At 50.9% G+C, this 24,561-nt stretch overlaps 9 protein-coding genes across 9 annotated transcripts; 5 read left to right on the top strand and 4 right to left on the bottom strand.

The window, feature by feature from the left end:
* Positions 1–6,596: 6,596 nt before the first annotated feature.
* Positions 6,597–8,278, top strand: APUU_11009A (uncharacterized protein; the record flags this gene model as incomplete). The annotated part of the gene is made up of 4 exons (XM_041693535.1): positions 6,597–7,359; positions 7,432–7,631; positions 7,932–8,193; positions 8,253–8,278. 4 exons carry the CDS (start codon positions 6,597–6,599, stop codon positions 8,276–8,278), a joined length of 1,251 nt encoding a protein of 416 aa, XP_041550375.1.
* A 1,714-nt stretch (positions 8,279–9,992) lies between these two features.
* On the top strand, positions 9,993–10,583 carry APUU_11008A (uncharacterized protein; the record flags this gene model as incomplete). Its single annotated transcript, XM_041693524.1, has 1 exon — positions 9,993–10,583. One exon carries the CDS (start codon positions 9,993–9,995, stop codon positions 10,581–10,583), a length of 591 nt encoding a protein of 196 aa, XP_041550374.1.
* Positions 10,584–11,304: 721 nt separating this feature from the next.
* APUU_11006S (uncharacterized protein) lies at positions 11,305–13,305 on the bottom strand (the record flags this gene model as incomplete). The annotated part of the gene is made up of 6 exons (XM_041693513.1): positions 11,305–12,047; positions 12,110–12,212; positions 12,271–12,986; positions 13,037–13,094; positions 13,141–13,161; positions 13,216–13,305. The coding sequence occupies 6 exons, from the start codon at positions 13,303–13,305 to the stop codon at positions 11,305–11,307; spliced, it is 1,731 nt and encodes a 576-aa protein (XP_041550373.1).
* Positions 13,306–13,559: 254 nt separating this feature from the next.
* Positions 13,560–14,228, top strand: APUU_11007A (putative DRAP deaminase; the record flags this gene model as incomplete). Its single annotated transcript, XM_041693502.1, has 1 exon — positions 13,560–14,228. The coding sequence occupies one exon, from the start codon at positions 13,560–13,562 to the stop codon at positions 14,226–14,228; it is 669 nt and encodes a 222-aa protein (XP_041550372.1).
* A 300-nt stretch (positions 14,229–14,528) lies between these two features.
* On the top strand, positions 14,529–15,566 carry APUU_11005A (urate oxidase; the record flags this gene model as incomplete). The annotated part of the gene is made up of 3 exons (XM_041693491.1): positions 14,529–14,665; positions 14,733–15,379; positions 15,430–15,566. 3 exons carry the CDS (start codon positions 14,529–14,531, stop codon positions 15,564–15,566), a joined length of 921 nt encoding a protein of 306 aa, XP_041550371.1.
* A 286-nt stretch (positions 15,567–15,852) lies between these two features.
* Positions 15,853–16,541, bottom strand: MRPL23 (mitochondrial 54S ribosomal protein uL13m; the record flags this gene model as incomplete). Its single annotated transcript, XM_041693480.1, has 3 exons — positions 15,853–15,971; positions 16,035–16,395; positions 16,521–16,541. 3 exons carry the CDS (start codon positions 16,539–16,541, stop codon positions 15,853–15,855), a joined length of 501 nt encoding a protein of 166 aa, XP_041550370.1.
* A 338-nt stretch (positions 16,542–16,879) lies between these two features.
* RPS16 (40S ribosomal protein uS9) lies at positions 16,880–17,797 on the top strand (the record flags this gene model as incomplete). The annotated part of the gene is made up of 4 exons (XM_041693469.1): positions 16,880–16,925; positions 17,013–17,035; positions 17,361–17,432; positions 17,507–17,797. 4 exons carry the CDS (start codon positions 16,880–16,882, stop codon positions 17,795–17,797), a joined length of 432 nt encoding a protein of 143 aa, XP_041550369.1.
* An 831-nt stretch (positions 17,798–18,628) lies between these two features.
* APUU_11002S (RNA-binding protein) lies at positions 18,629–19,720 on the bottom strand (the record flags this gene model as incomplete). The annotated part of the gene is made up of 3 exons (XM_041693458.1): positions 18,629–19,117; positions 19,175–19,636; positions 19,688–19,720. The coding sequence occupies 3 exons, from the start codon at positions 19,718–19,720 to the stop codon at positions 18,629–18,631; spliced, it is 984 nt and encodes a 327-aa protein (XP_041550368.1).
* A 2,321-nt stretch (positions 19,721–22,041) lies between these two features.
* On the bottom strand, positions 22,042–23,730 carry APUU_11001S (putative ATP-dependent protease (CrgA); the record flags this gene model as incomplete). The annotated part of the gene is made up of 1 exon (XM_041693447.1): positions 22,042–23,730. The coding sequence occupies one exon, from the start codon at positions 23,728–23,730 to the stop codon at positions 22,042–22,044; it is 1,689 nt and encodes a 562-aa protein (XP_041550367.1).
* Between the last annotated feature and the right edge of the window lie 831 nt (positions 23,731–24,561).

Genomic DNA, 24,561 nt, shown 5'->3' with positions numbered 1-24,561 from the left:
ATATTAAGGACCTCATTATTTAAACACGATTATAATATAGCCCCTGTGAAGCGATGCTGGAAGTTGGTAAACACGGCCATAGTATCCGTAGTAGAATTTGTTCCAGGACAGCTTCTAGAAGCTCAGTTCCCCACCTCGCGCTGTTTCAACGACCGCCAGTGCTTAGCAGGAAACAGTTAGCACAGCCGTGTCTAAGTAGTAGTTAATAACTATAGTACTGCTTACTATAGCTACTTAGTGAGGGGGGCAGCAGGCTAAGACAATGCCATTGTTGGATTTCTGGGGTCCAAATTGGGAGCAGGAGGGGCTGTGGTTCCTTGTTCCTACGTGTTTATTTATGTAGTTCCAACTCCTAGGCCATTTGTCGTTTGCTAGGCGTCCCGCGATGCAGGAACAGGAGCCAGCACTGTGTTGTCGACTGCAGCGCTAGCCCGTTTTTACATTTTGACAGTGACAGGGTGGCCGGTGAATATCGCGGAGGAAACAACACATAAGGAGCCAAGAGCGAAAACCTGAAAGTGGTGAAATTAGCGAGGGGAAAGGGGTTGTGAGGTGAAGGGCTCGTCTCGCGGTGTATGAAAATACCACGGTGGTAGTCCAGGCACCGCAGTGTGCGGCGTGCCCCTCCACAGACATTTGGCATTTGCTCCTTCGGGAGAGCTTTGGAGTCGGCAAGACCTCCATTGCCGATGAGGGGCCATCAATATCGCGACTTTGTAGCCTAGACTGCTCCGTATACTCCGGAGCCGTGTCGCTGACGATCTGACCCGACAATGGTATCTAGGACGGGGTCAGCTGTTCAACATCCACAAACCTCAGGTGGCAGGTACCCTTCTAATGATCGAGGTTCCTGGATCAACGTGTAGTGTCTCTGGCCCCAGAGTCGAGGACCGACGATGATGAACAGGTGCACGGTGTGGTGGGAGGTCGAGCACGTACTTACTTCCGTAAGCCACTTACTCCAACGACGCCACCAACACTTCTGCAATAGTATGCAGTCTTACGAGCATACGATGCCTTCGTGAGTCTGAAACCACGAAGGAATGCCAGACTCTAAACTTCGGGAAAGGGTGCTAGGGTAGACCTTCTCGATTCGTTCATTCTGCCGCGGCAGACGAGACCTAGCTCGAAAATCGCGCACATTATTGTTCAAAGTATCAGGGGAGAGAAAAAGGAGAAAGGAGATGCGACGACGGCACTGAGTACGGATGCGATTGCGAAAAATCTATGCCAGTTCTTGGGCTGTGCTTGTTGGCTTATCTCGCCGTGATCGCATCGCATGGTTACAATGCTATGCTATACGTACTGTCATGCGCGTCCGCGTGAGAATATCTGATAAAAGGTAACTCCAAGAGTCCAGACTTCAAGGTACTCAATTTTGCGCGTAATATGACATGCGTTGTTGTTGTGCTGTCTGGAGATCTAGACTCACAATTATTAATAGAAAGCCTTGCGAGGGGTTTCATCAACACGGCCTGTAAACAAGAACTTGCCAGAAACTTGCCACTACGTACTACGGAGTATACGGTGTACGATAGCAATCTCTTGTTCGTAACCAGTCCGCGCTCGCGGGCTTGCCTCGCCCATTCAGTGACTTGAACGGCAGGATCAAGTTCCTTCGATCAGCAATCCTCTGTTGAATTGTTGAGTTGATCGCATCGTGACCGCGCCAAGTCGTAATGATAGTTTGCCACCCACCAATCAAGGGCCAGGAGAGTGCCAACTCAAAAGGTTTCGAAATCTGGCTCAGACCACGCTCACACATTGAGTGCATGCAGATGAGGTGTGTGGCGTCGGAACCAATCATATGATTGGCTTCCAGCACTCCTGAGACTGGAACGAACCAGACTTGGCTTCGGCCTTCCTCCGTCCATTCCCGGAAAAACGTCCTCGGAAGGCCAAAACTCGAAAAGTGCCGAGGCAAGGATTCATTTTGATGTCCGCCCTCATTCCGCTCCTTTTCGGTGATTCGCTGATCCAGATTCTTGCTGGAGCAGAGGCGATCTGCACGCTTGAAGCAGGCCTTGCAGTAGTCGAAGGTACCAGGCGCGCCATGCCGAAGCAGGTAGGTGGGAGCCTGGAGGACACCAGCGGATGTCTCCGGCAAGACCGAACAGCAGCAGAGTCTCTGGAAGTCAGAAAACCCTCCGGTATCGACTGTATTTGCCCGCCAGCCACTTTGTTTCTTATCCTCTGCCACGTATGAGGTTTTTTTTGTGATTTGTAATTGGCGAGCGCGCGATAAAGTTACGTAGCATATCGTCTAAACTACCAGAAAGTCAAATGGAATGGCTCGTTTAGTTCACCCTCGTAAGTTTACCTCGTGGGAAAGCCAGAAAGCATCATATGAAGACGAAAGGTTGGTGAACGACACTATAAAAACCCCGGGGCCAAGCTTCAGGAGGAGCGTAAATAGTGATCCACACGGACAATTCTTCACGCTGCAAAGTGGGAACCTGGAAGCTCTCCTGGACCCGTATTGTTGCTTCTTGCCTCGAGGCGATGATCCGTTAAGCGCGCAGAAGGGAGCACAAGCTGCACAACGCAGGCCCATCAAGGTTAGACAGCCACCGGCGAGGGGACACCGCCTGGATGGGCTTCTCCCGTCGAAAATTCCATGAGCGGGCCATCGGCTTCTCTGGTGGAGTAGTCCAGCCGTGATCGGACCGCCACATTGGGCGAGTTGCAGGGGGGGGAGGAGGCCAGAAGCAGCGGATAGGCCCATGGACTCGCTAGTGAGGTTTGAGAGTTAAACTAACCCTTGGCAGACTCCAACGTGTGAAGAGCACGATAGCCCAGAGAGGCAGTTCCCTGGGACCGGCCACACAAGTGGCAAGTAGGGCGAGAAATGAGATTCTTCTGCAAGAAGGAAGCTGCAAATTCCGAACAGCGGGCGATAGTCGAACTCAAGCAGACTCGAAGGATCAAGGATCAGTTGATGGTCTTGTGACGTGCAAGCCCTTTTCTGTCCGCTGGGAGGAAAGAGTGGGATTCCATGATCCCATCAGTCCGACCGTGTGGCTGACGAGTCAATAGTGAGCTCTTGGGACACCGAGCCGGGGAAACCTTCCTTTCCGGGATTGGTCGTTCCGTGCGTTGCCGGCAAGTCGCAGTCGTATTCTTGCTGTGTAAGAAATTGGTAATCTCTCAGCTCAGTTGAATTGAGATGCGAGCCTGCAATTCCTTGCTGGCTGCCGGTTCGACCTGCCATGATATGATAGTTATGATATGATATGATTATGTATGAACTGGCCATGTCAGATCAGCTGCAAAGGAGCCCACCTAAGCCGTCCAAGCGATGGTCAAGGGCTCATGGCCCACTATCGAAACGGGAGAAGCTCCCAGCGAAAATCTGAGGTGGAGCTCAGCCGCCATCTCTTCCAGGAAACTCGTGGCTTGTCCACTCAGCGCCTGCAGAGGCGAGGCGAGCAAAGGCAAATTGAAGTCTGGATATGGCTGAGTTTTCCAGAGCCATTGATTGAATATGCCATTTTTCCCTCACTAGGTCTTGTTTGGAAAAAGTACCGCAGGCTTCGGCTTCCATGTCTATAGCAGTGCGTGGCAGCACTGCATTTTGAAATGAACTAGAGCTGCCACATCCCGTCATCGCACATGGTGACATGAGACATGAGCAGCTAAGCCGAGAGAACTCGTCACTGCGAAGAATTCCCAGCGCCACAGCTTACGCCAGTCGCCTTCCGTCTCTCTGAGCAATCGAAATGAAGGGTGTGCATGGAATGCTTGGAAATTCTTTGTTCGACGGTCGTAATCTGCAGGTATCGTCCAGTGTAATACGTAGAGAGCCAAATGTATAAGAAACATCCAATAGTTATATATTTCTGACGTTGAGTTTTATTACTATGCGTGTTGGGCGCTGGGAGGGTGTGACAGACTGTTAGACTCAAAAATGAGGCTGCCTGGGTCGAGAACGCCATCGCCGATGCGACACGCGTCTGTTGATATGGAATCAGAACATCAGGGAAGACGTTTAACAACGGATAGTTGGCATGGCGCCGACATGGCATCTACTGGAGTACAAAGATTAAGCTTAACGAGATGTATCCACAGCACCCATTCGAGTTGTGCAAACTCGTGCCTGGATCTCCAGATTGATCCTGGCGTGGAGTCAAGTGGGCATGAATGATGTGCTGCGGACTTCAAATCTCGATTCCTTCACCTCAAGGCCTCTCCACTCCCCAGTGTGATAACTCTGATAAGGTTGTCAACCCCTACCTGGAGATGTGGACATGTGGATGTGCCATCAAGTCTGATGGACCAATATTTGGCCAGCGGAGACTGTTAACTGCGGAGAAATGATGCATGAATCCGAGCCCTACGGGACGGCTGATGGGGTGAAGGATTCTGCAGAATGCACTGTTCATGGAGGGCAGACACTGCAGCTCCAGTATGGCTATGATTCCAGCAAGGACCGGCATTGGACGAGAGCAAAAGTCCTCTGGAAGCATCAAGGAGACATGAGAGAATAATAATCCTAGCAGCCAGGTTGAAAACAGACGAAGACCACTCGGAATTTCAACCAGGTGCTGCACACCCTGGCGTCCTTTCCATCCCGCTTCCCTGCTGCTGCATGGATGTGAAGGGCCAATAAGCAGGGCTGCTCTCATCTTTGGCGAATTGAAGCCTGTACTGTAAGATCGTGACGACAAGCCCCGACAGCTGGGGGATGTTTCAACTGGCAGCACATCGAACAGAGCATGACTACGTACTGCAAGAGACCATCGGTTCCGCTTGCGTCAGGGCGTGCCAATAGTAATACCACCAGAGAATACAAATCACGGTTGAACAGATTCCGATTGACGATGCGATTGCTGGATGCGGGAAGCGTAGTTGAAGTACGTATCATGCCCGTCTTCGGCACACGTCCGACATCCTCCAGCCACCTCTCAGGCTCTCTCACAGGCAAGGACGCCGACTTGGAGATGGGCGTCAAAAGGATTATTTACGGAATTATCAAAGCCGAATGAACTCAGCCAACCAAGAGGCAGACTAGCCGGGGTGCAGGCTGCAGACCGCATGGAGGAGGGAGCTCAGTGATCGCAGCCATTTTCCCCTGTTTGCCGCTGCTGCCAACCAAATAACCAAATGCAAATTCCCTTTTTGCCGGGCGATGTTCGGAATTGGTTCGTCCCAGCGTGTTTTTTCCAAGCCCGGGCTTGTCGGATTCTGGGCTAGCTCTCTGCATTCTGCATCGTAAGGTCGACCATCGTGGCCCGTGGCGAAACGACGATACCCTCACCCAGAGACATCGTGTAGGAGAGTGAAAAGGAGCTTGAAATTGTCCTTCTTGGAATCTTGAACCAGCTGCAACGGAGCCCAATTGGCGCTCGGCCCAGCACTGGCACTCGGAAACCGGAGGGTGTCGTGAGGCACGAATCAGGGCCCCGGCAAGCTCGATGCCGTTGGGAGAATCAAATCATCATCAGCTTCCATTCAGCAGCAAATAATTCATATTTTTGTCCTTTTTTCGCCAATTCGCCTCCCCGAGTTACGATCGTCACCGCTCTCTTTTCATTTCTGCGGCCCTCCCCTCCTCGCCCTCTCCTGTACTTTTTCAAGTCTTCTCCCTCTGGTTCTCCCCTAATTTTTTTCCGCCCTTCTCCGTCCCCGACTCGCCTCCCCTCTCCCTCCATTCCCGTGGAAGTCCTGCCAGCTTTCCCTGGCTGCCCTCCCTGCCGAATTTCGTCGCTTTTATTTTATTTTTCTTTTTTTTTATCATTTTTTGAAAAAAAGAAAAGAAAAAAAAAGATTTTTAATCTTTTTTTTTTTTACTAGAGACCAACCAACCTCTCGTTTCTTTTTCCTCCCACCCCCTTCCTTCTTCCTCCTCTTTGATCTCCGCACCTATACGCGCCTGTCCCTGGCTAGATTTACTCTGTCAAACGAATAATCCTGGTCGATATCGCGCATTGTTGACGCGAAGCAGAAATTGGCTAGCAATCTTCCTTGACTGCTGGAGTGACTAAGACCCACTTACACGCCGGCTTCTCTTGGTGGATCACAACCATCTTGTGTTTTGACAACGTGCCGACTGCGGATAAAAAGAAGTTCCCACACTCTGATTTTCCTGGTGGATGACCGTGGGGACCTCAGATTAAGCATCTCAACCTGTCCTGACTTTCTTCTTCTCAGTGGAGTCGCTTGAGATCCTGTACAACACCATTGTCGCCCTGACGCCGCATCGTCGAGAGTCAACAGCTCTGCTCATCGTCGATTCCTTTTGATCCAGCGTCTCCCTGCCTGTCGTTTTCGTGACCATCCCGGTGAAGCAGAATAAAGTCGTGTCGGAAGGCAAATTCTGCGGAAAACTCAGCACGAGAGATTTGGGAAAGAAAAAAAAGAACACTTCGTGGGAAAAATTCTTCGAGGACGCGATCCGTGAACGTCTTCGAGTGTGCAATCTCTCTGGCACGTTGATTGAGTGCTCCCCGCGCCCAAGACTTTGGTAAAGAAGAGTTTTTTTTCCGTCGTGCGATCAATGATCGGGATACCGTGAAACTTTTCTTCGCGCCAGTTCCCAGTCCCTGTGATATCTTCCCCATCGTTCGCATCTTGTTAGACGCGTACTCCGCCTCGTGATGGATCCTCGAAACCATCCTTCCCGGCCCCCATCGACCAGTTTACCTCAGGGATCCTCCGCGCCCATCTCGAGCATGCCGATGCCTCAATACACGATGCAGCCTCAGTACCCGGTTTCTCAGCCGCACACCCTGCCCCCTCTCCAGCCGCATCATAGTCAGTCGCCGGCTCCCCACTCCTACATGGGTCAGCCACCATACCGGCCTGATATGAACAGGTACCCGGCGTCAAGCCATGATGTGTACGCGTCGTCTGCTGCGCCGATAATGCCTCACACCAGTGTGGGTAGTCTGCCTCCCACATCTTTCCTCTCCCACCCAAATCCGCAGGCACAGCCGCCGTCGCAGCACTATCCTCCGCCTCACAGTGTGCTCCCACCTGCATCGAGTGCCCAGACGTATCCGCAGCCAATTGCGCCGGCGCCTCCCCGGGACCGTCGTGCTGATTTCAATGGCGTTCCATCTGGTGCATTCAGCTTCAATGATGGAAAGCCTCAACATTGGATGGGCCCGGATCCAGTCGCCGCAAATGGTGCTCCTTATCCTGGAAAGGAATCCCCGCGAACTCAGGTCGTGGGATCCCAGGGCCGACGTGGTATTCTCCCAAGTGTGCCCGGTCGCGCGACTCCGGTTACCAATGGTGTTAATGGCACAGCGAAGAACACTACGATTCCAGCCAAGGATGCAGACGGGAAATTCCCCTGCCCGCATTGCAACAAGACCTATCTTCACGCCAAACACCTGAAGCGTCATTTGCTGCGCCGTGAGTATTCCTTGTTCTGTACGTATAAAAATATGACTTTCGGTTGCTAACGAGCTTTGCGCCACGTGACAGACACTGGAGACCGCCCATACATGTGTGTTCTTTGCAAAGACACGTTCTCTCGCAGTGATATTTTGAAACGCCACTTCCAAAAGTGCTCAATTAGACGTGGTAACCCCACCGGAGCAACTCACTTGTCGCACCCCAACGCCCATGTCAAGAGGTCACAACAGCAAGCTGCGGCAAATCCTGCAAAACCTGTCCAGGATGAAGTCAGTAGTAATGTCCCGCCTCCCAATGGCATCCCGGGTACGACTTACGGCGAGGGAGCCGTAAACGGCAATGGATTGGCTCCTGCCCGACCTGGGTACGCAGATCACCAGACTATGGGCTTCCCAATGTCATCTGTCAATGGGATGGGCCGTGGTCAGCATGAAGACGCGTTTCCCGGTGGTCGTCCGCATCAAGGAGCCCCCTGGCCAGCAGCTCCCAAGCAGAGCCCGTATCTCGTGCAGCCGGGTGCTGACCCCTCTGGTCACCAGTTGAATATTGACCGTACTCCCCTTGAGCAGGTAAAACAACCGGTCGTCCACGACCCTAAGCGCCCTGTGATGCCTGGACATCCCGGCCACGAGCTCGACTGGACCACCATGTTCCAACCCGGTGCCCCCGAAGGTTACATGAACCCCGTGTTCTCCCAGTCTATGCCTGGTGGCCAAGAACCTATTCACGCCCATGTTGATGCCGAGCGCAAATACTATCCCAGCACCACCGCCGGTGCTCAGGAGGGTGGAATGAATGGCCTGTACATGGCTTCGACTATGGGTGGCGACGGTAAGTAGTTAATACTGCAAAAGACCATAATTGATCAGTGGCTGATGTGTGATTTTTAGGTACTGTTCAGCCCGCCCGACCATAGAAACAAATTGAAGTCGACCTTTGGGAGTCACCATGTGTCCTGTATTCTACTCAGGTCAGGTTGAGTTGTACATTTCCGCAAAGATCTCTTTTCACAATAAAATGACGTGGCGATTTCCAACTACACGACAAAAGAGGTCGAATTACTCAACCCAGCCTGCTCTGGAACGCGTATTCTCAAAAAGACACTTTTTTCTTTTTTTCGAATTCAGCAATACTCAGTTACGAAAAACGATTTCTCTATCTGCGGGTTATCTGGTTAAATTCGTTTCCTTTTTCTCCGTCTTGTCCAAAATCTTCTCAGCATTTTCCATCGGTCAGTAATTGGCCGGTGGTACGGGGTGTGGTTTATCCGGCGTCCAACTATAGACTCGGGCATGTTATTGTGTTTGCGGTTCTGGTTCCTCTCGTTTTTCTTTTTGCCCAACTCGGCCCAAGTATCTTTTTCACGGAAGGCTTCTGTCGACTATCGATTCCGTTCACGTGTCTATCTTCATCATCTACAGTTGAAATCCTGAGGCACACGCGACGGCTGGGGCGTGTTCGTGTTTCATTTGCATAACCTTACGGCCTTTTAAACACGCATGTTATTTTCCGTTCAAAACGATGTAAGTAGGTCTGTATCTTCAGGTCGGATATAAGTGCTTGTGACCTCAGGAGAGTTGCTGTTTTCCATGTTATACAATCTCTGCTTCTTTATTTTCTGCGTCTGTTACATGTTGGTTCTGTATGTTTATTTACGGTCTCCTGTCTCTCCGTCTGCTCTTGCGAAGGGTGTGACTTCTGTTCAACGATTACATACGTCCGCGAACCGGCGGCTTTGTGGGATCCGACAGGAGCTGCCAGTGCTGCAATTTGTCTTTTGAAGACTGCTGCGCCTGTTTTCTCGTGTCCTGATACACGCTCCGGGTTACTTGCGAGGGTTTGATACGTCAGATGTTTTTGCATCATTACGTTCTTGTTTCATTTTGCAGTCCTCTTTGCACGCATTTCTTCTGCCGTCAGGGCTCGGACGGAAAAGCCAAGAAGGCCAAAAGCTACCTAGAATATAGAGCCAAATCCGAGAGAATAAGAATTACATTATAGATCTTCATAAAAAGTGTCATACGGTGCCGTCAGACCATCCGTCATTCATAGTCCAATCATAGTGGGATGTTATTATCGTTACGGTCGCTGGAGCGCCGTTCATCCGGAATCCGAGAATTCCCTACAGCCGGCTGTGCTAAAAACGACCCCTCATGCTCGGGCAAGGATTAAATTTATAAAAAGAATAGTTTCTTGGACAGTGGATGGTTCATCGCCTGGAGAACCTTGAAGCCAACGTGGGGGTCTTGAACGTCACCAGCACCGAGGATATCAGCAGCCTCTGATTGGTTGGCTGCCACGGGTTGAGTCGGGGTATTCAGGATAACTTTTACAACTTCATCCAACTTCTGAAGTCATCGCTCCTCCCACTATACTGCGCTCGCTCCTCTATCTTCCTGTCTCTTGTTTAATCCCTACCTCCCAGTTTGCGCTTGGGAACCAACTCCAACCACCACCGCATACGTTTACCCCGCAGCGATCCCCCGTTCTACTGCCTACCTTCCGATAACCTCCCGAGCGGCCTGTGATCGACCACCACCCATCCACTCGGCTTTTCTCTATCTAACGCCATCCTATCTATCCAGAGCTCTTACTCCCTTCACAGGGTAGAGCAGTCACATCTAGCCAGAATGTCGACGAACCGACCCTTCCTGGCGAACTTCCTAGCCGCCTTTCGCGCCCAGTCCACCTACAAAGCATCAACCGCGGGCTCCCAATCCGCCACCGGCTCCTCGTCTCTCTCCCCGTCCCAAATCTCACAAGGCGCCCGGGCGATAGCTACAAAGGCCGCCTCTTCAGCGTCAGCATCGTCAGCATCATCTCCGTCCGCGTCCGCATCCGCAACTGCCCAGCCGACATCTGAAACACATCACTACCACCACCATCACCACCAACCGTCACGACCACACTCCCACACCCGCACACCGTTGAACTCGCACCCACACCAGCCTGCAGCAGATTACTCGTCACCTTCTTCACCGCCGAGTTCTTCATCAACGCCCATACCTATCACGAACACCCAAGACCGCCAGCGCCGCGGAAGCGATAGCTCCTCCGGCTCAGGCGGGTTCCGGGACGCCCTTGGCCCTGAGAAATGGTATATCGGTGGGCGAACCGCGGCCGGCGAAGAGAGATTTTACCGGCTGGGGATGGTGACGAAGGGCGGTGGACGGTTAGGAGGAAGTGGGAGGGTTGGAAGCATTGATCAGTTGAGTTTGTGATGACTTAAATGCCTTACAAAACCTTCTTGATCATGCTTTCTTTCCCTTCCTCTGTTTTTATTATGAACTCGAAAAAAAATAATATTTTAGCAACCTTTGCCCTGCGCGGCTATGACATGACTTTGAACTGATAAACCAAAATTTATGACCGGGCTGGATTTGGCGTTCTTTCTTCTCAGCTGGGCATTTTGGGGCGTTAGATGAGTATATCTTACCTACTTCAGTCGGGTTTATTCTTTTCTGCTGTTTGTACTTTGTCTGTTTTTTTTTTTTTTTTTGAGTGGATTGGAGTCTTCATTTTCATTTTCTTAGGGAAGGTTAGGTTGGTGATTTGATACCTTTTTTGGAAGAAAAAAAGAACATGTATATGAGACCCGGGTCTATTGATATTCGACTTGCAAGAGCGTTGTGCCGACCTGATGGACTTTCCTTGTTCTAGCTCCATTTAGCCAGGCCAGGCCAGGCCAGGCGGGTCACATCACCATGGGCCTATTTGTCTGCCTTTCATTTGTTTATCTACATTGATGACTGAAAAGTATAGATGCGAATACAGCACGCCACTTCACTCCTTCATCAGACTTGCTATGTTCTATCCTTGCTTGACTGAACTAAGTAAGATATGCTTAACTTTTGTCTATCCGTACAGTACATGTATAGAAACGGCAACGCAAAAAGACCCGATCTGTATAGCACTTGGGCAGGCAGGCAGGCAGGTAGCCAGCTACCTACTTACTTCACCGCGCAAAGAGGGAGAAGAAGATAACAACCCTTCCGCCTCCCTCCCCTCAGAATCCCTATCCCTGCCAACACCCCCTCTTTTCTGCTTCTCCCTCCCCAACCTTAACCCTAAGCAACCCGCAAACTTCCCCAACAAAGACGACTTCGACTCCGATTCCGATCCCGACCCCGGCGAGGACGTTCGAACCTCACCCAGCGCCAACATGCCCCAACTAGTAACAAAGCACAAAACACCCAGCGAAAACCCCATAGTGCGCCATCCAAACCGCCACTCCACGAACCCGCCCCAGAGTGAGCCTAGGAACATGCCTAGGAATTGGGCCATTGTTTGGATGCCGAAGGCTTGGGCGATGCCTTGGCCCTGATTTTGGGTTTGGTCTTGGTGATGGCCATGGACGTGGGCGTGTTTAGGCCGGTTGGTTTGGGTATTTGGGGTGTGAGATAGGTTTTGGTCTTGCGTGAGGTGGGCCGAAGAGACAGAGGAGGAGGAAGAAGATGATGATGATGAGCGGCCCTGCAGCTGAGCTAAGACATCCTGTGTTTCGACGAAGAGGGCCGGCGTGGCGAAATTGATTAATAGTCCGATTAAGGTGAGGAGAACGAGGAAGAGGGCGATTTGGGCCGGGGTGTTTGTGGATATGAATGCTAGGGAGATGAGAGGGAGTGGGAGAAGGATGAAGGAGGTGAATGTTGGGAGGCGTGGGCCTTGAGTGTCTGATATGTAGCCTTTTTCATACATGTGTTAGTATATTTTTATAGTGACTAGAGAACGACTGGGAAGAGTGTACCGAAGTATGGCTCCAGAAGGGCTGTTAAGGCTGATGGGAGGAAGGCGAGGCCTGCGCCTAGGGCTGTCCAGTTGAAGGTAGCTTCCACGAAGATGGGGATTGTCTGGAATGGTTATTGAATAAGTTGGTTCATAGCAAGGGGATTGAGCGGATAGACGTACGGCATCAAAAGCGGAGAATAGAAGACCCTGAACGAGGAGACCGAATGAAGATATGACGACTCGGGGTTGTTTTGCTATTTCGAGAATAGTTGGGGCCTTGTAGTCCCGCGTATGTTCATCATCCTGGGCTTGCTCGTTCGTGGATTCAATTTCGGACAGGCTTCTCGGTGGCTGAGTAGTATCTGCGAAGGTATGGTAGCCACCACTTCCTCGGTCAGATAAAAGAGGAGATGAAGGAGGAGAGTCAAAAGAGGAATCAATCCACTTCGCCGCAACTTTCTTCTCAACAATCAACACACGCATCACTAAATCCACACCAACGAGGGCAAAGGCCATTCCAAAAACAGCTTGATATCCCGCCGTATCATAAATAATTCCACCCAAAAGCGGACCAAGCAGGAACCCAAGTGCGATAGCTGAGCCTTGATAACCAATGGTCTGTCCCAAATTATCAAGAGGAACAGAGTCTGTGAGGAGGGCCAATCCCGCAACAGCAACCATTGCCGTTGCGCCGCCCTGGAGGAGGCGCGCAATGACAAACATAGCTGTGGACCGGGCCGCAGCGAGGAGGCCCATTGATGCGCCTAGGAATATCAACCCGAGCACATAGGGCAGACGCCGGGTGGGCGCGACGTCAACAATGTACCCGAATACGGGGCAGCTGATGAACGCAATGCCAGCTTCGCACATAAGAAGGACGCTGACCCAGTATTCCCCTATTGCTCTTAGTATTTTTTTGTGAATAATAATTGATAGAGAGGCGCACGGTCTTCATATGGAACATCCGCACGTTCGGATAGTGCTGTTGGCAGGATGGGGACAACCTAGTACATCAGCTGAGCTTGTGGTTGCTGGACAAGGAACTCTTACCATAGCGTAGAGGAAATAATCCTGCCATCGAACAATTGTTAGCTGGTCCTCCAGAGGTTTTGCGATTAAACGTACCGTGAACGAGGAGATCCAGACCGTCGCGATGATAAACACCGTTGAGGAGCGGAAGCGCAGCAGCCAGGGTGGGCCCTGCATCGCTTGCATTGTGGGATTCGTTTTTAAGTCCTCAGAAAGACACTCGGATATTTAAGAAAACCCAACATTCTTGACAACTCCTTGTGAATGCGCAGGATACGCGCATGAGCCAGGAACAAATGCGGGAGTGAAAGATCGCCGCTAAGGTTGCCGACTGACATCAGTTCCCCACCACAACTATAAATCCCGCCGCAGCTCCAGCTCCCCCAGCACGTCCTTTCACCAAGCTCTTTTCTCCTTAATAGTTAGGAAAAACCCCGACCATGCGCTCCCCACACCTTCAATACCTCCAAAAATGCTTATCCCTTGCTGAGAAGTCTCCTCCGCGCCCCACAAACTTCCGCATTGGCGCCCTCCTCCTCTCCCGCAAAGATGGCGACCTCAGTACCGAACAGGATGAGCTCCTCTCAACGGGCTACACAATGGAACTGGCCGGAAACACCCACGCCGAGCAGTGCTGTCTATCCAATTACGCATCTACACACTCGGTCCCGGACGAGCGCATAGCGGAGGTGCTCCCCGATACGCCGGGCCGCAAATTAGTCCTCTACGTGACCATGGAGCCGTGCGGGAAGCGACTATCCGGAAACCTACCATGCGTGCAGCGGATTATCCAGACGAAAGAGAGCGGGAAGAGGGGCATTGAGAAGGTCTATTTTGGTGTGAAGGAACCTGAAACATTTGTTGGGCAGTCTGAGGGATGCAGGATGTTGACCGAAGCGGGGATTGAGTGGAGAGTGGTGCAGGGGCTGGAGAAGGAGATTTTAACTGTTGCGACAGCGGGGCATGAGAATGGGGAGGAGGAGGTGAAGGCTGCGCTGAGCCATGTGGAAACGAATTTGGATGACGTGAGTGACGACGAGAGGCAGAGGCAGGCCCAAATGAAGCGGAATCCGAAGAAGCGGATGATGGAGGTGCCCGAGCCTAGGTAGATGAATAGATGACAGATGTATATCCTGGGGAATGAATCGTGCTGCGTATACTGTGCCTCTGCTGTGAGTGTTGGGGTACTCCGCGCCCGATAAGATAAAAGCTGGGAGGCTGCGGCCGGAATGAGCTGCGGCCTTCGGAGCTGGCCGATGCTCCTAATCAGCCCATCCCTTCGCCGTTTTCCTATTCCCTGCTGCTTTAAAGCCGGCGATCTGCTCTTGGGAGCTATTGTCGCCCAGCTATTTGCTTGGTATTCATAAAGTTTCCCCCTCCTGCTCGCCGTCTGCCCGTCGCCTTCCGCCATGTCTACTGTTGCAGCCGCCCGCTATGGCAAGGACAATGTCCGAGTCTACAAAGTCCACCGCGACCAAAAGACCGGGGTCCAGACCGTCGTTGAGATGACCGTCTGTGTTTTGTTGGAGGGTGAAATCGATACTTCGTGAGCTCCGTCGCTTCCATCATACCCTGTATAACTGGAGCAGAAGCTAATATAGACCTGGCGACAGCTACACCAAGGCCGACAATAGTGTCATTGTCGCAACCGACTCAATCAAGAATACCATCTTCATCCTAGCCAAGCAGCATCCCGTCACACCCCCGGAGCTCTTCGGATCCATCATCGGCACCCACTTCATCAACAAATACAAGCACATCCATGTTGCGCACACCAGCATCATCACCCACCGCTGGACCCGGCTCAACGTCGACGGGAAACCGCACCCGCACTCGTTCATCCGCGACAGCGAAGAAACCCGCAACGTCCAGGTGGATGTCACCGAGGGTGCGGGCATTGACATCAGGTCGACCATCAACAAGCTCAGTGTCCTGAAGAGCACGGGCTCGCAGTTCTGGGGCTTTGTGCGCGACGAATACACCACCCTCCCTGAAGTGTGGGATCGGATTCTTAGCACAGACGTCGAGGCGACGTGGGCTTGGAAACGGTTCTCTAGCCTTGACGAGGTCCGAGGAAACGTGCCCAAGTTCGATGATACCTGGGAGGCGGCGAGGAACATCACCCTCAAGACCTTTGCGGAGGATAATAGTGCCAGTGTTCAGGCCACTATGTATAAGATGGGCGAGCAGATCCTGGCACATCAGCCTTTGGTTGAAACTGTGGACTACTCATTGCCTAACAAGCATTACTTTGAGCTTGGTAAGTTTGTTTCCCTTGTCTAAAGTTTCTATTACTGATAGTCCGTCTAGATCTGAGCTGGCACAAGGGCCTCCAGAACAAAGGCAAGGACGCCGAGGTGTTTGTTCCCCAATCCAACCCCAATGGACTTATCAAATGTACCGTTGGCCGGTCAGACGGGCTCTGGAAGTCCAAGGCTAAACTATAAGACCAGTAATTTATTGGATATGGAGTTAAGAGGCATTTGTATATAGCGGGTTTGGAATAATATTCACTTCAATTACACAAGAATACCACGGCAGAGATCGCAGAGAGCCTGCGTAGTATCGCGGGCCGAATCCCGGCATTTGAGAAAACACTTGAACATTTGAACTCCCACCCATGCGCTAGAGAGAAATATCATACATAAAGTGATACATAGAATACAGTATATGCCGCTGGTATCTAGTAGCCGAGCAATCAAACCAAATCAGTCACAACTAAGATCTACCCACTCAGGCCGAAGTCTTGGCCTCCTGGAAAGTCTGCTTCACTTCCGGTAACTGTCCGATAGTCGACTCAGGCCCGATCCGGACAATATTCTCCTCATACGGGTGCTCGAGACCCTCGAATGCTGCCACTCTGTTAGTAACCCATATCCATAAACAATAACAAATCTCAGAGTGAGGGTACTCACTCTTCAGCCTCGCCAACCGCTTATCCCTCAGCCGGTTTTTCGGCAACATCCCCCTAACGGCCCGTCTCAGAACTTCACCTCCACCCCATTTCTCAAACATCATGTCCATCGTCATGCTGCGCAGACTACCGGGGCGGGTGTTATGCGTGTAGTACTTCTTCTGGAAGCGCTTCTTGCCGGTCGTGCGGAGGTCGGTGCAGCCGACGGCGACAACGTAGTCACCGCAGTCCGTGGATGGGTCGTAGATAGGCTTGTGTTTGCCCATGAGGGTGAGCGCGATCGAGGAGGCAAGGCGGCCGAGACTGCGGCCATCTGTGCCGACATCAACGTGGTGCCATGTCCGCGAGTAGGCGAGACGGGTCTGTATGGGGTAACATGGCGGTGATTAGCATCGCGGACTTTTTTCTTTGCGGCGAGTCGGGAGCGGGTAGGTAGGTAGGTTCAAGCGATTGAAATTGATGAATGGGGGAGAATGGGTAAATATACCTTTCCAATAGTCTGCGACATCTTCAATCAATTGTGTGCCTGGCTGTATCCGGGTCCAACCTAAACGCCTTGACTTGCACGCAGACAGGCAAACCAGCATCAAACCAAACCTGAGGTCTTGCCGGATGAACCAAGCCCCCGGACCTCCGGGACTGGCTAGTCCACGTGACCAAACGACAAGCCCTACCACCCTGTTCCCGAAACGGGCTAGCGTCACAGACTAAGCGAAGTCACCCGCACGGATTATTGTGTCCCCATCACAAGTCGAAAGAAGTGTGCAAGACGACGACGACAACTTCATCCCACCAAATCCCCCAGCACACTCCCCCTTCGACACCGACAAGGGCCATATAGTCACCATGGCTTCCGTCCCGAGTGTGCAATGCTTCGGCAAGAAGAAGACGGGTAAGTTTTTTTCTTGATTCTGGGAATTTTCCAATGCGCTTGTGGGTGTTTAATGGACATGAGGCTGATCGCACTGGAATTGTTTAGCTACCGCTGTCGCCCACTGCAAGGTATGGGAGATTGCTTTTTATTTACACTTGGATATCTATCGTCAACGCCTTCGTTATTTTTTCTGGCATCTGGTTATTGTGTCCGCGGGATTCGGGTCGGGGTCGACAGTTCGAGATGGTGTTACAATGGATGTGCGGAATTGGATTGGAGAACGCAGGATGGCCCATCGAGGAAGAGAGTGAATGAGAAAAGACACTGGAACCGACTGATGTTGCCTCTCGACACTACCCTGCACGCCAGAAAGAGCCTGCACCGACCCCGATCCCGATTTTGATTTCGATACACCACAACTCAAGAAGGGACATGAAGCTAACAATCGAACAGCAAGGAAAGGGTCTTATCAAGGTCAACGGCCAGCCCCTCTCTCTGGTCCAGCCTGAGATCCTCCGCTTCAAGGTACGGCAACTTCCCGCTTCAGGTTGAAAAAAATAAGGAGAAAAAAAAAACCCACTAACGTCATCTCCGCATAGGCCTACGAGCCCGTCCTCATCGTCGGCGCTGACAAGTTCGCCGGTGTCGATATCCGTGTCCGTGTCACCGGTGGTGGTCACACCTCCCAGGTCTACGCCATCCGCCAGGCCATCGCCAAGTCCCTCGTCGCCTACTACCAGAAGTACGTTGACGAGCACTCCAAGAACCAGCTGAAGCAGGCTTTCGTTCAATACGACCGCACACTCCTCGTTGCCGACAACCGCCGCGCGGAGCCCAAGAAGTTCGGTGGTCGTGGTGCTCGCGCCAGATACCAGAAATCCTACCGTTAAGCGAAGCGTTTTTTGGTCCGTGGAACTGGACTGGGACGGGGCGCTTGGTTTCTGTTATCTATCTATCTACCTATCCTATCCTACCTATCTTCTCTTTTTTTTCTCGGAATAAAAAAAGAACTTCTTGAACGAAACGAATTTGCATTTGCTTTACTATAGCTATGCATGTGCAGAATTGATGATAAAATTAGGAGAGAGGAGCTGGAAGGGAGTGATGAAGGAAACTGGTGTCTGTCTTCGCTTTGTGCGGTAGTATACTGGGGCCCTGGGAACTGCAGGGGATGAGATGGATGTATTGATGTCGCGTCCCGCTGGGCAATTAGAGGGATCATGTACAAACTCTGGTTGTTGCAGTGGGGGTGGAAATGTAATGGTGCGATACTGGCTCTGTCTCGACTGGATTTAGTATAGGCCAGGAATATGAAATATCACCCAATTTCCGTTATTCTTCTATGCTGCGTCATCAGCTTTTAGAGCTCTGTCTATAAGCTTGGTTTGCTTGAGGGACTCGTATCGATATTAGAATGCACTTTGGCTCACAGCCTCTCGATCCTCCTTAACGTCTACACTGACACGGCTAGACCTACGTAAACTAACATGCGAAATAGGATATAAGTACATGTTTGCACATGGCGCCAGTCAAATCCTTTAACCGAAGTGCCAGCCGTCGATTCCCAAGGGTACGATATCTGGCTAACAATCTCGCCTAATTCCTACCAAGATGTAAATGTTGAAATGAAAAACCGATTATAAAGAGATAAGCTTGTTGGTCGCTGAAATGACAATGAAAAAGTGATGTAAAAAGAGAAGAGACACTGGCCTTGCCGAAAGTTAAGCCGATACGCTGTTGTCTGCCCAACAGACAGCACCATTGAGATTAGTGCCTAGGGCCCCGTGCTCTTCAGTTTCCTCATCCTCAGATCCATCCATGGAGAGAAGATGGAACCTATTTGGCAACGGGGTGGACTTCTTTGGAGCCGCTACCTTCTTCGGGCCAGTGGGAATCCTTGAGAGTGGCTCGGCGCATTCATCGGGGTAGAAGGCGATCTTCATTCCTTTGTAAGTGAGACGAGACATCATGCAGGAGCGGGCAAAGAGGGCGTTGTGAACGGAATTCGTTGAGATATATGCGTTGCCATTCTTGAATTTCACCGAAATCACAATCAGGTTATGGATATGTTCCATGTCCTGCCGAATGAGGCCTTCGGTGATATTCGGGTTGGCATTGTAGATGACCAGATTTCGAGATGCTCCATTGCCAATCTTGGATCGAACAAAGGGTGGAAGATAAAACTGGCGATCATTCCATAAAACCTCGACCTATGAGGGTTAGGTATGTGTAAAGTATGTCAAGGACTACTGGAGTGTTGTGCCTACACGTTTTTCAGCCACATGCAAACCGTATGCCCTCGAATGGTCCAAAAAGTCTTGAGCCGCGGCTTCCTCAACGAATGAAATGCTTGCTGTGTGATCTCGGTTCCAGAGGTAGATATGCAAAATGGCGCCGCCTTTCACAGCATCCACGATATCTCGGTGGGTTACCTTGTCCGGGAGACCACGAATCATCACAGTGCGTTGTTCAGATTGCGGTGAGGATGATGTGCTTCTCGAAGACTCCCCGTACTCGTCCCTCTCGTCGCTGCGAGAGTCTGTCAGGGCACCTTCTTCTTCATCATCGTCGAGTTCCGGTGCGAAATTTTGATGTTTTTCGTGTGAAGGAGCAATGTAGGGCTTGGAGCATCCATTTACTGTAACATGCTTTTTGGCTGATTCCCGCCTTCCGTTCTCATTGGCCACAGGGGAGGTATGTTCGGAATGCGGTGCGCCGTAGAGTATCAACTGAAAAGCTTAGCATTGGAGGTTAATGTTAACAGAAAAGCATGTCCCTACATCAAGAGTTTCTTCAGACAGCCCTCCACTCATGAGCGAGTCCTTCAACTTCACTGTTATATTCCGTTAATGATTGACCAAGGTCGAGGATTATTGATTGCGCTAATAAGACAACATACTGAAGTGGCGAGAGGTTTCGAGCTGTTACCCCCAATCGATCAATCAGCGGGAGGCTATCTATGCAAGTCTTCACGGCTTACCAGTTGTTGATATTCCGCATTGGGAATAGTTACGAAATGCGAATTTGGAGGCATGCTCTAGCGAAACGGGTGAGGGATTGCAAATTTTAAGTCTGAAGGATAGGTAAATAGTACTTACAGCGTTCGATCTGCTGGGATGTAACCAAAATTAGTTGTGGTCGTCTTGATAAGAAAATACCAAATTAAGCTCGTGGAGTAACAGAAGACGAGGCCGATATATAAAGCTCCAAAAAAAAAAACAGGCTTAAAATGAGGTAACGTCGCATCGAAAAAAAAATGCTTTATCAGTGAAATAATTACTCACTTTTGGGACAAGGGCCCTGTAGAGTAATTTTTGAGAGCGACAGATGATGCCATTGCGGTTGGTTATCTGGAGCTTCGTTAGTGAAAGGTTCAAGACGGGAAACCAAAGAGAGGGGATAGCACAGAAAAGCAAACACGAAGTGAGTGAAGAGTGCGAATCTATACCCACCTCACTGCCCGCCAGATAATCAGGCTGGAGGGGAAAGATCGAGTGAGAAGAAGTCGAGAAGGAAGCAATCGAGAAAAAAAGATATCAACGGCAAACACGTTTTGCCGCTGCAACTGCGATCGACGTCTTAACACAGTTTTGCTTTTTCTGCTCGTTTGTCTTTTCCTGCTCGTTCGTTGTTCGCTGTTCGTCCTTCTTGCCTTCTGGGGCCTTCTGCTGCTTTTGCTTCGAGGACTCTCCAGGTTCAACCTCTCGCAAGGGATGCACTCCCCACTCACTGACGATCTACAGGTCTGATCAGACCCCACAAAATCAACACTGGAGAACGGAAGATATCATGACTCGCAGCTTGCAAGATACTTAGAGACACGCGAGAGTGAGAGCCCCTCTTGCTCCTCGTCCGTCTCATCCTTCATTCCTCCACCACTCCAAACAGGCGCCCAGCACCTATCGCAATCAATCGATGAGAAAATGAGGAACGGGACGGTCTCTCTGATTTGATCGTCGTGACCGGATAATGGTGTGACCAGCAAGGGCGAATCACTACATAACCGCCTTTGTGGCGTCAGACAAGTCAGAACGCTGGCACCGGAAGACAGACATTCGCCCTCCCTCACACGATTCCATTCTGCAGTGATTCGTTCGTGGATCCCATCAATAAAACGACTGACAGAGTAAGCTGTCGAGTGACTACAGGTTAGCGCCGAACTTTAGAGGATCGACGAATGATGGTGTGTTTTATTCTTATCTACCCGAGCGTCCATGCGATGGAGGTATATGAATCGCGTTAACCTTCTAGATAGTAGCTTGTGACCGTCCTGTTACTCTATGTTTTTTCGCATAATCGACGGCCACTTTGTTCCACATCAGGGAGAGGCTCCTCAAAGGATCGACTGCCGGAATGCCAGCAATCGGAAGCAAGAGCTTCTTGACCGTACCTCAATAATCCGGGCGACATTCATGATTATGAGCACGCCATTCCCCGCGTGATTGCCGTACTTTGGAAAGCGGCTCTACCGCCACCAGTAAAGGCTGGACATGGAAAAAAGAAAAGCAAGCTAACTTTAATTGCTTGCGAATGTATTAGTGTCTAACCAGTGCACTGCACTGGGGTCGACCGGGCCACCTGTGCTGGCTTGGGGTTATGTTTGTAGACGCAGAAACCGCCTGTTTCATCCAGGATTCAGATCGGAATTGGTGTCCCTAGTTGGATTGAGACCCTGCCCTCGTCCCTCTGCCTCGCCTTGCGTTTCGGTTGGTACGGCCGCTGGTTCTGGGCGTGGTTGAGCAGGTGCATTTCCATCTACTCTTGTTTGCCTTCGTGCCCTAACCGCCTGAACAACATTGGCAGCCATCTGTGTCACGAATATGGCCAGAAATAACCCCAGCACTAAGGTTTGGGATATATATGATTCAGTGCCATCGGTTGTCACCAATCCTGGGTCTCCGAAATGGGAGATCGTCCCACCCGGCCCAAAAGATATCGAGACAGACATTGGAAAGGTGGTGAATGACGTGACGACACCCCCTGGTCCCGAAATGGTTGCTCCAGGGCCAATAAACCAAGAGATGATAGTGAAGACGAAGAGAGGAATGGCTAGCCATAAGATAGCAGCCCTTGGCGGCCGGCCACGAGTGAACCTAAGCGACGAAATGTGTGAGTATAGGCGACGCCATACTAATTACTTGCTTCCCTTGGAATGATTGTGGGCTACATACCAATTACGAGACTCCAGTCTCTTGACCCATCGGGCAGTAATCTTCAGTCTTTGTCTGACTGCCGTTGTTGCTAATAAGGTGTATTTTTCCTCATCCCAGTTGGGTAAGATAGTGGCAAACCACCAAGGGAACAGGGCAGGGTCAGTTGGTAAAGCCCCGTAAGCTAGCAGAACACGAGGGTGCAGCCACGGTGCTCCTTGCCTGCGTTCCCTGAGCACGAAATCCAGAGCCAACTGGAATAACTGCTGTGTGGACATGGAGTCTATGGATCGGTCGACATTGCGGTTTGCTGTTTCAATGGCAGCTGTCGTCTCTCTCGACTCCTGCGCCTCCTCTTCGGAAACCGAAACATCGTCAACACGCTGAATCTTACCTACATGGTAGCCATCGACTAATTCCCAGCTGATAACTTTGAAACGTGACGTTCCGGTGGCAATAAGCAGGCTCCTTCCGTCCGGAAGCAACTCATGGCGGTTTATTGTCAAGATGGTTCCGTATTGCATAAATGGTGCCCTCCCTAGTCCCTGCTGAAGTCGGCCTCGCCGGTTAGGCATGACCATGCCAAACCTTCGGCTCCTGCTTTCCATGATCCTTTGGATCATAAGACGGTACCGGGGCTCGAATATATGTAGGCCGATCGGCATAGTCGGAAACGCAAGAGAAACCACAGCTAGCGGAATAGTACCTTCACCACTTATATCCATATCCGATGGCAATTCTGCACGTCGCGAAGCCACCTCATCGGGCAGGAGGGTCTGGATGATGTCTGACAACCTCTTGTTGATTCGCTCTGACCGGACCGATGAGGACATATTCAATTTACGTCGACAAATTGGGCAAAGATTACTATGGCTTAGAGCCATAGCCACACAACTTCCACAGAAAGTATGACCACAGGGCGTCGTCAAGGGGTCAAGTATCAACGAGTAGCAGACATGACAATCCAACTCATTGCACACGGCGGCCCGAAGCTTGTCAAGAGAGTGAGTATACCTTTCATAGCATGCAGGCACAAAAGGTTCATAGCGAATCTCTGATGCATCATAACCGAGCCTGCCCTTCCCGACCAAATCAAAGACGCCACTCAGGGGATCAGAGCCAATCTCAGCACTTTCCACATCCAGTTCCGCCTTGTCCGAACGAGCTCCCTTCCATATAAGTGTTTGCCCAGCATCTTCCTCCGCCGACTCCGCCGCCGTTCCCTCAGGGCTTGAACCGCGCCCTAGAACTTCATCAAAGACCCCAACCAACGTTGTCAACAAGACATCAGCCCCGCAGTCCCCAAGACAATGATCGGCCCCGCATACCCCCCTCCCCCAGTAACACCTAAATCCCTGCTTCCGTTCCTCATTCGCGGGATACGAGACCCCCGTCCGCGGTCGAATCGGAGGCAAACACTCTCGACACAGCGCATCCCCGCACGGAAGTCGCAGCGGGGTTCGGAAGGGAAGTGAGCAGCGAGAGCACTGAATCAGTCGGACAATTGCATGCGGGGGAACATCGGGTCCATTGACGGTACGAGTTGGTGTTTTCAGAAGCTCCGCAGACGCTGATGAGCCGGACAGTGACGGCGTTGTGCAGCGGGAATCCGAGGAGCGAGCAGTATCACTATCTCCGTGCGGCGGAGAGAGTGCAGACGCATCTTCTTCCATAGAGGGCAGGTAGTAGGTAGTTATACATATATAAAATGAATCAAACTAGAAAATGATACATATATGCAAGAAAAAGTAATAATTATGTTCGTATTGAAGAGAAACCTAACTGCTTCCTCATGATGCTGGGGTTGATTGACGGAACTGGCGTTCCCTGAGCGTGAGCCTAGGCTATAAATACGGCCACTCCGGCTTCTTCTGGGCCGCGGATGGATGATAATGGCTTATGTAAGCTTCTGCATAACATTCACAACTTCAGTGAAGCTTCAATCCATGGATCTGGTTATTTTGGGTGGCATGTGGTGTAAATAAGCATAATACCTAAAAATGGATAAATGTGAACAAACTTCTGGAATTAAACTCGGCTATGTGGTGCAACCTTGTTTACCCATACCAAACCATATAGCAGGCTATAACTTAAAAGGGTAGTAGAATTGCTTTACATGCTTATTCCGGATATACTGTTTGACATTCATTCTCATTCACGTATTCGTATGTAGATATGTACAGTACAACTAACTGCCGCTAAAGAGCAGGACTTGGACCCCGGAAGAACTACCAAAAAAGAAAAGAAAAAGTAAAAACTGAACGTAAATGTAGAGGAACTCCTTTCCTTGACCCCGAGTATCCGCCCGCCCTAAACATTGATTGATAGCAGAAGACCTTATCACCATTCTCCTCCCTCCCAAGAAACATGCGAAGCACCGACGAAACTTTATGATAAGCCAAGGAATGAGGGCAAAAAAAAAGAAAGAAAAAAAAGGAAATGTTGGATCGCGCAATGAATTCAGGTCATCAATGACATGTAGACATTTCGTCGCTCGTAACTGA

Source organism: Aspergillus puulaauensis, chromosome 1 (assembly GCF_016861865.1).
Source record: "Aspergillus puulaauensis MK2 DNA, chromosome 1, nearly complete sequence".
Classification (NCBI taxonomy): Eukaryota; Fungi; Ascomycota; class Eurotiomycetes; order Eurotiales; family Aspergillaceae; genus Aspergillus; species Aspergillus puulaauensis.
The sequence above is the reverse complement of the archived record's forward strand: the minus strand, read 5'-3'. Positions and strand labels throughout refer to the sequence as shown.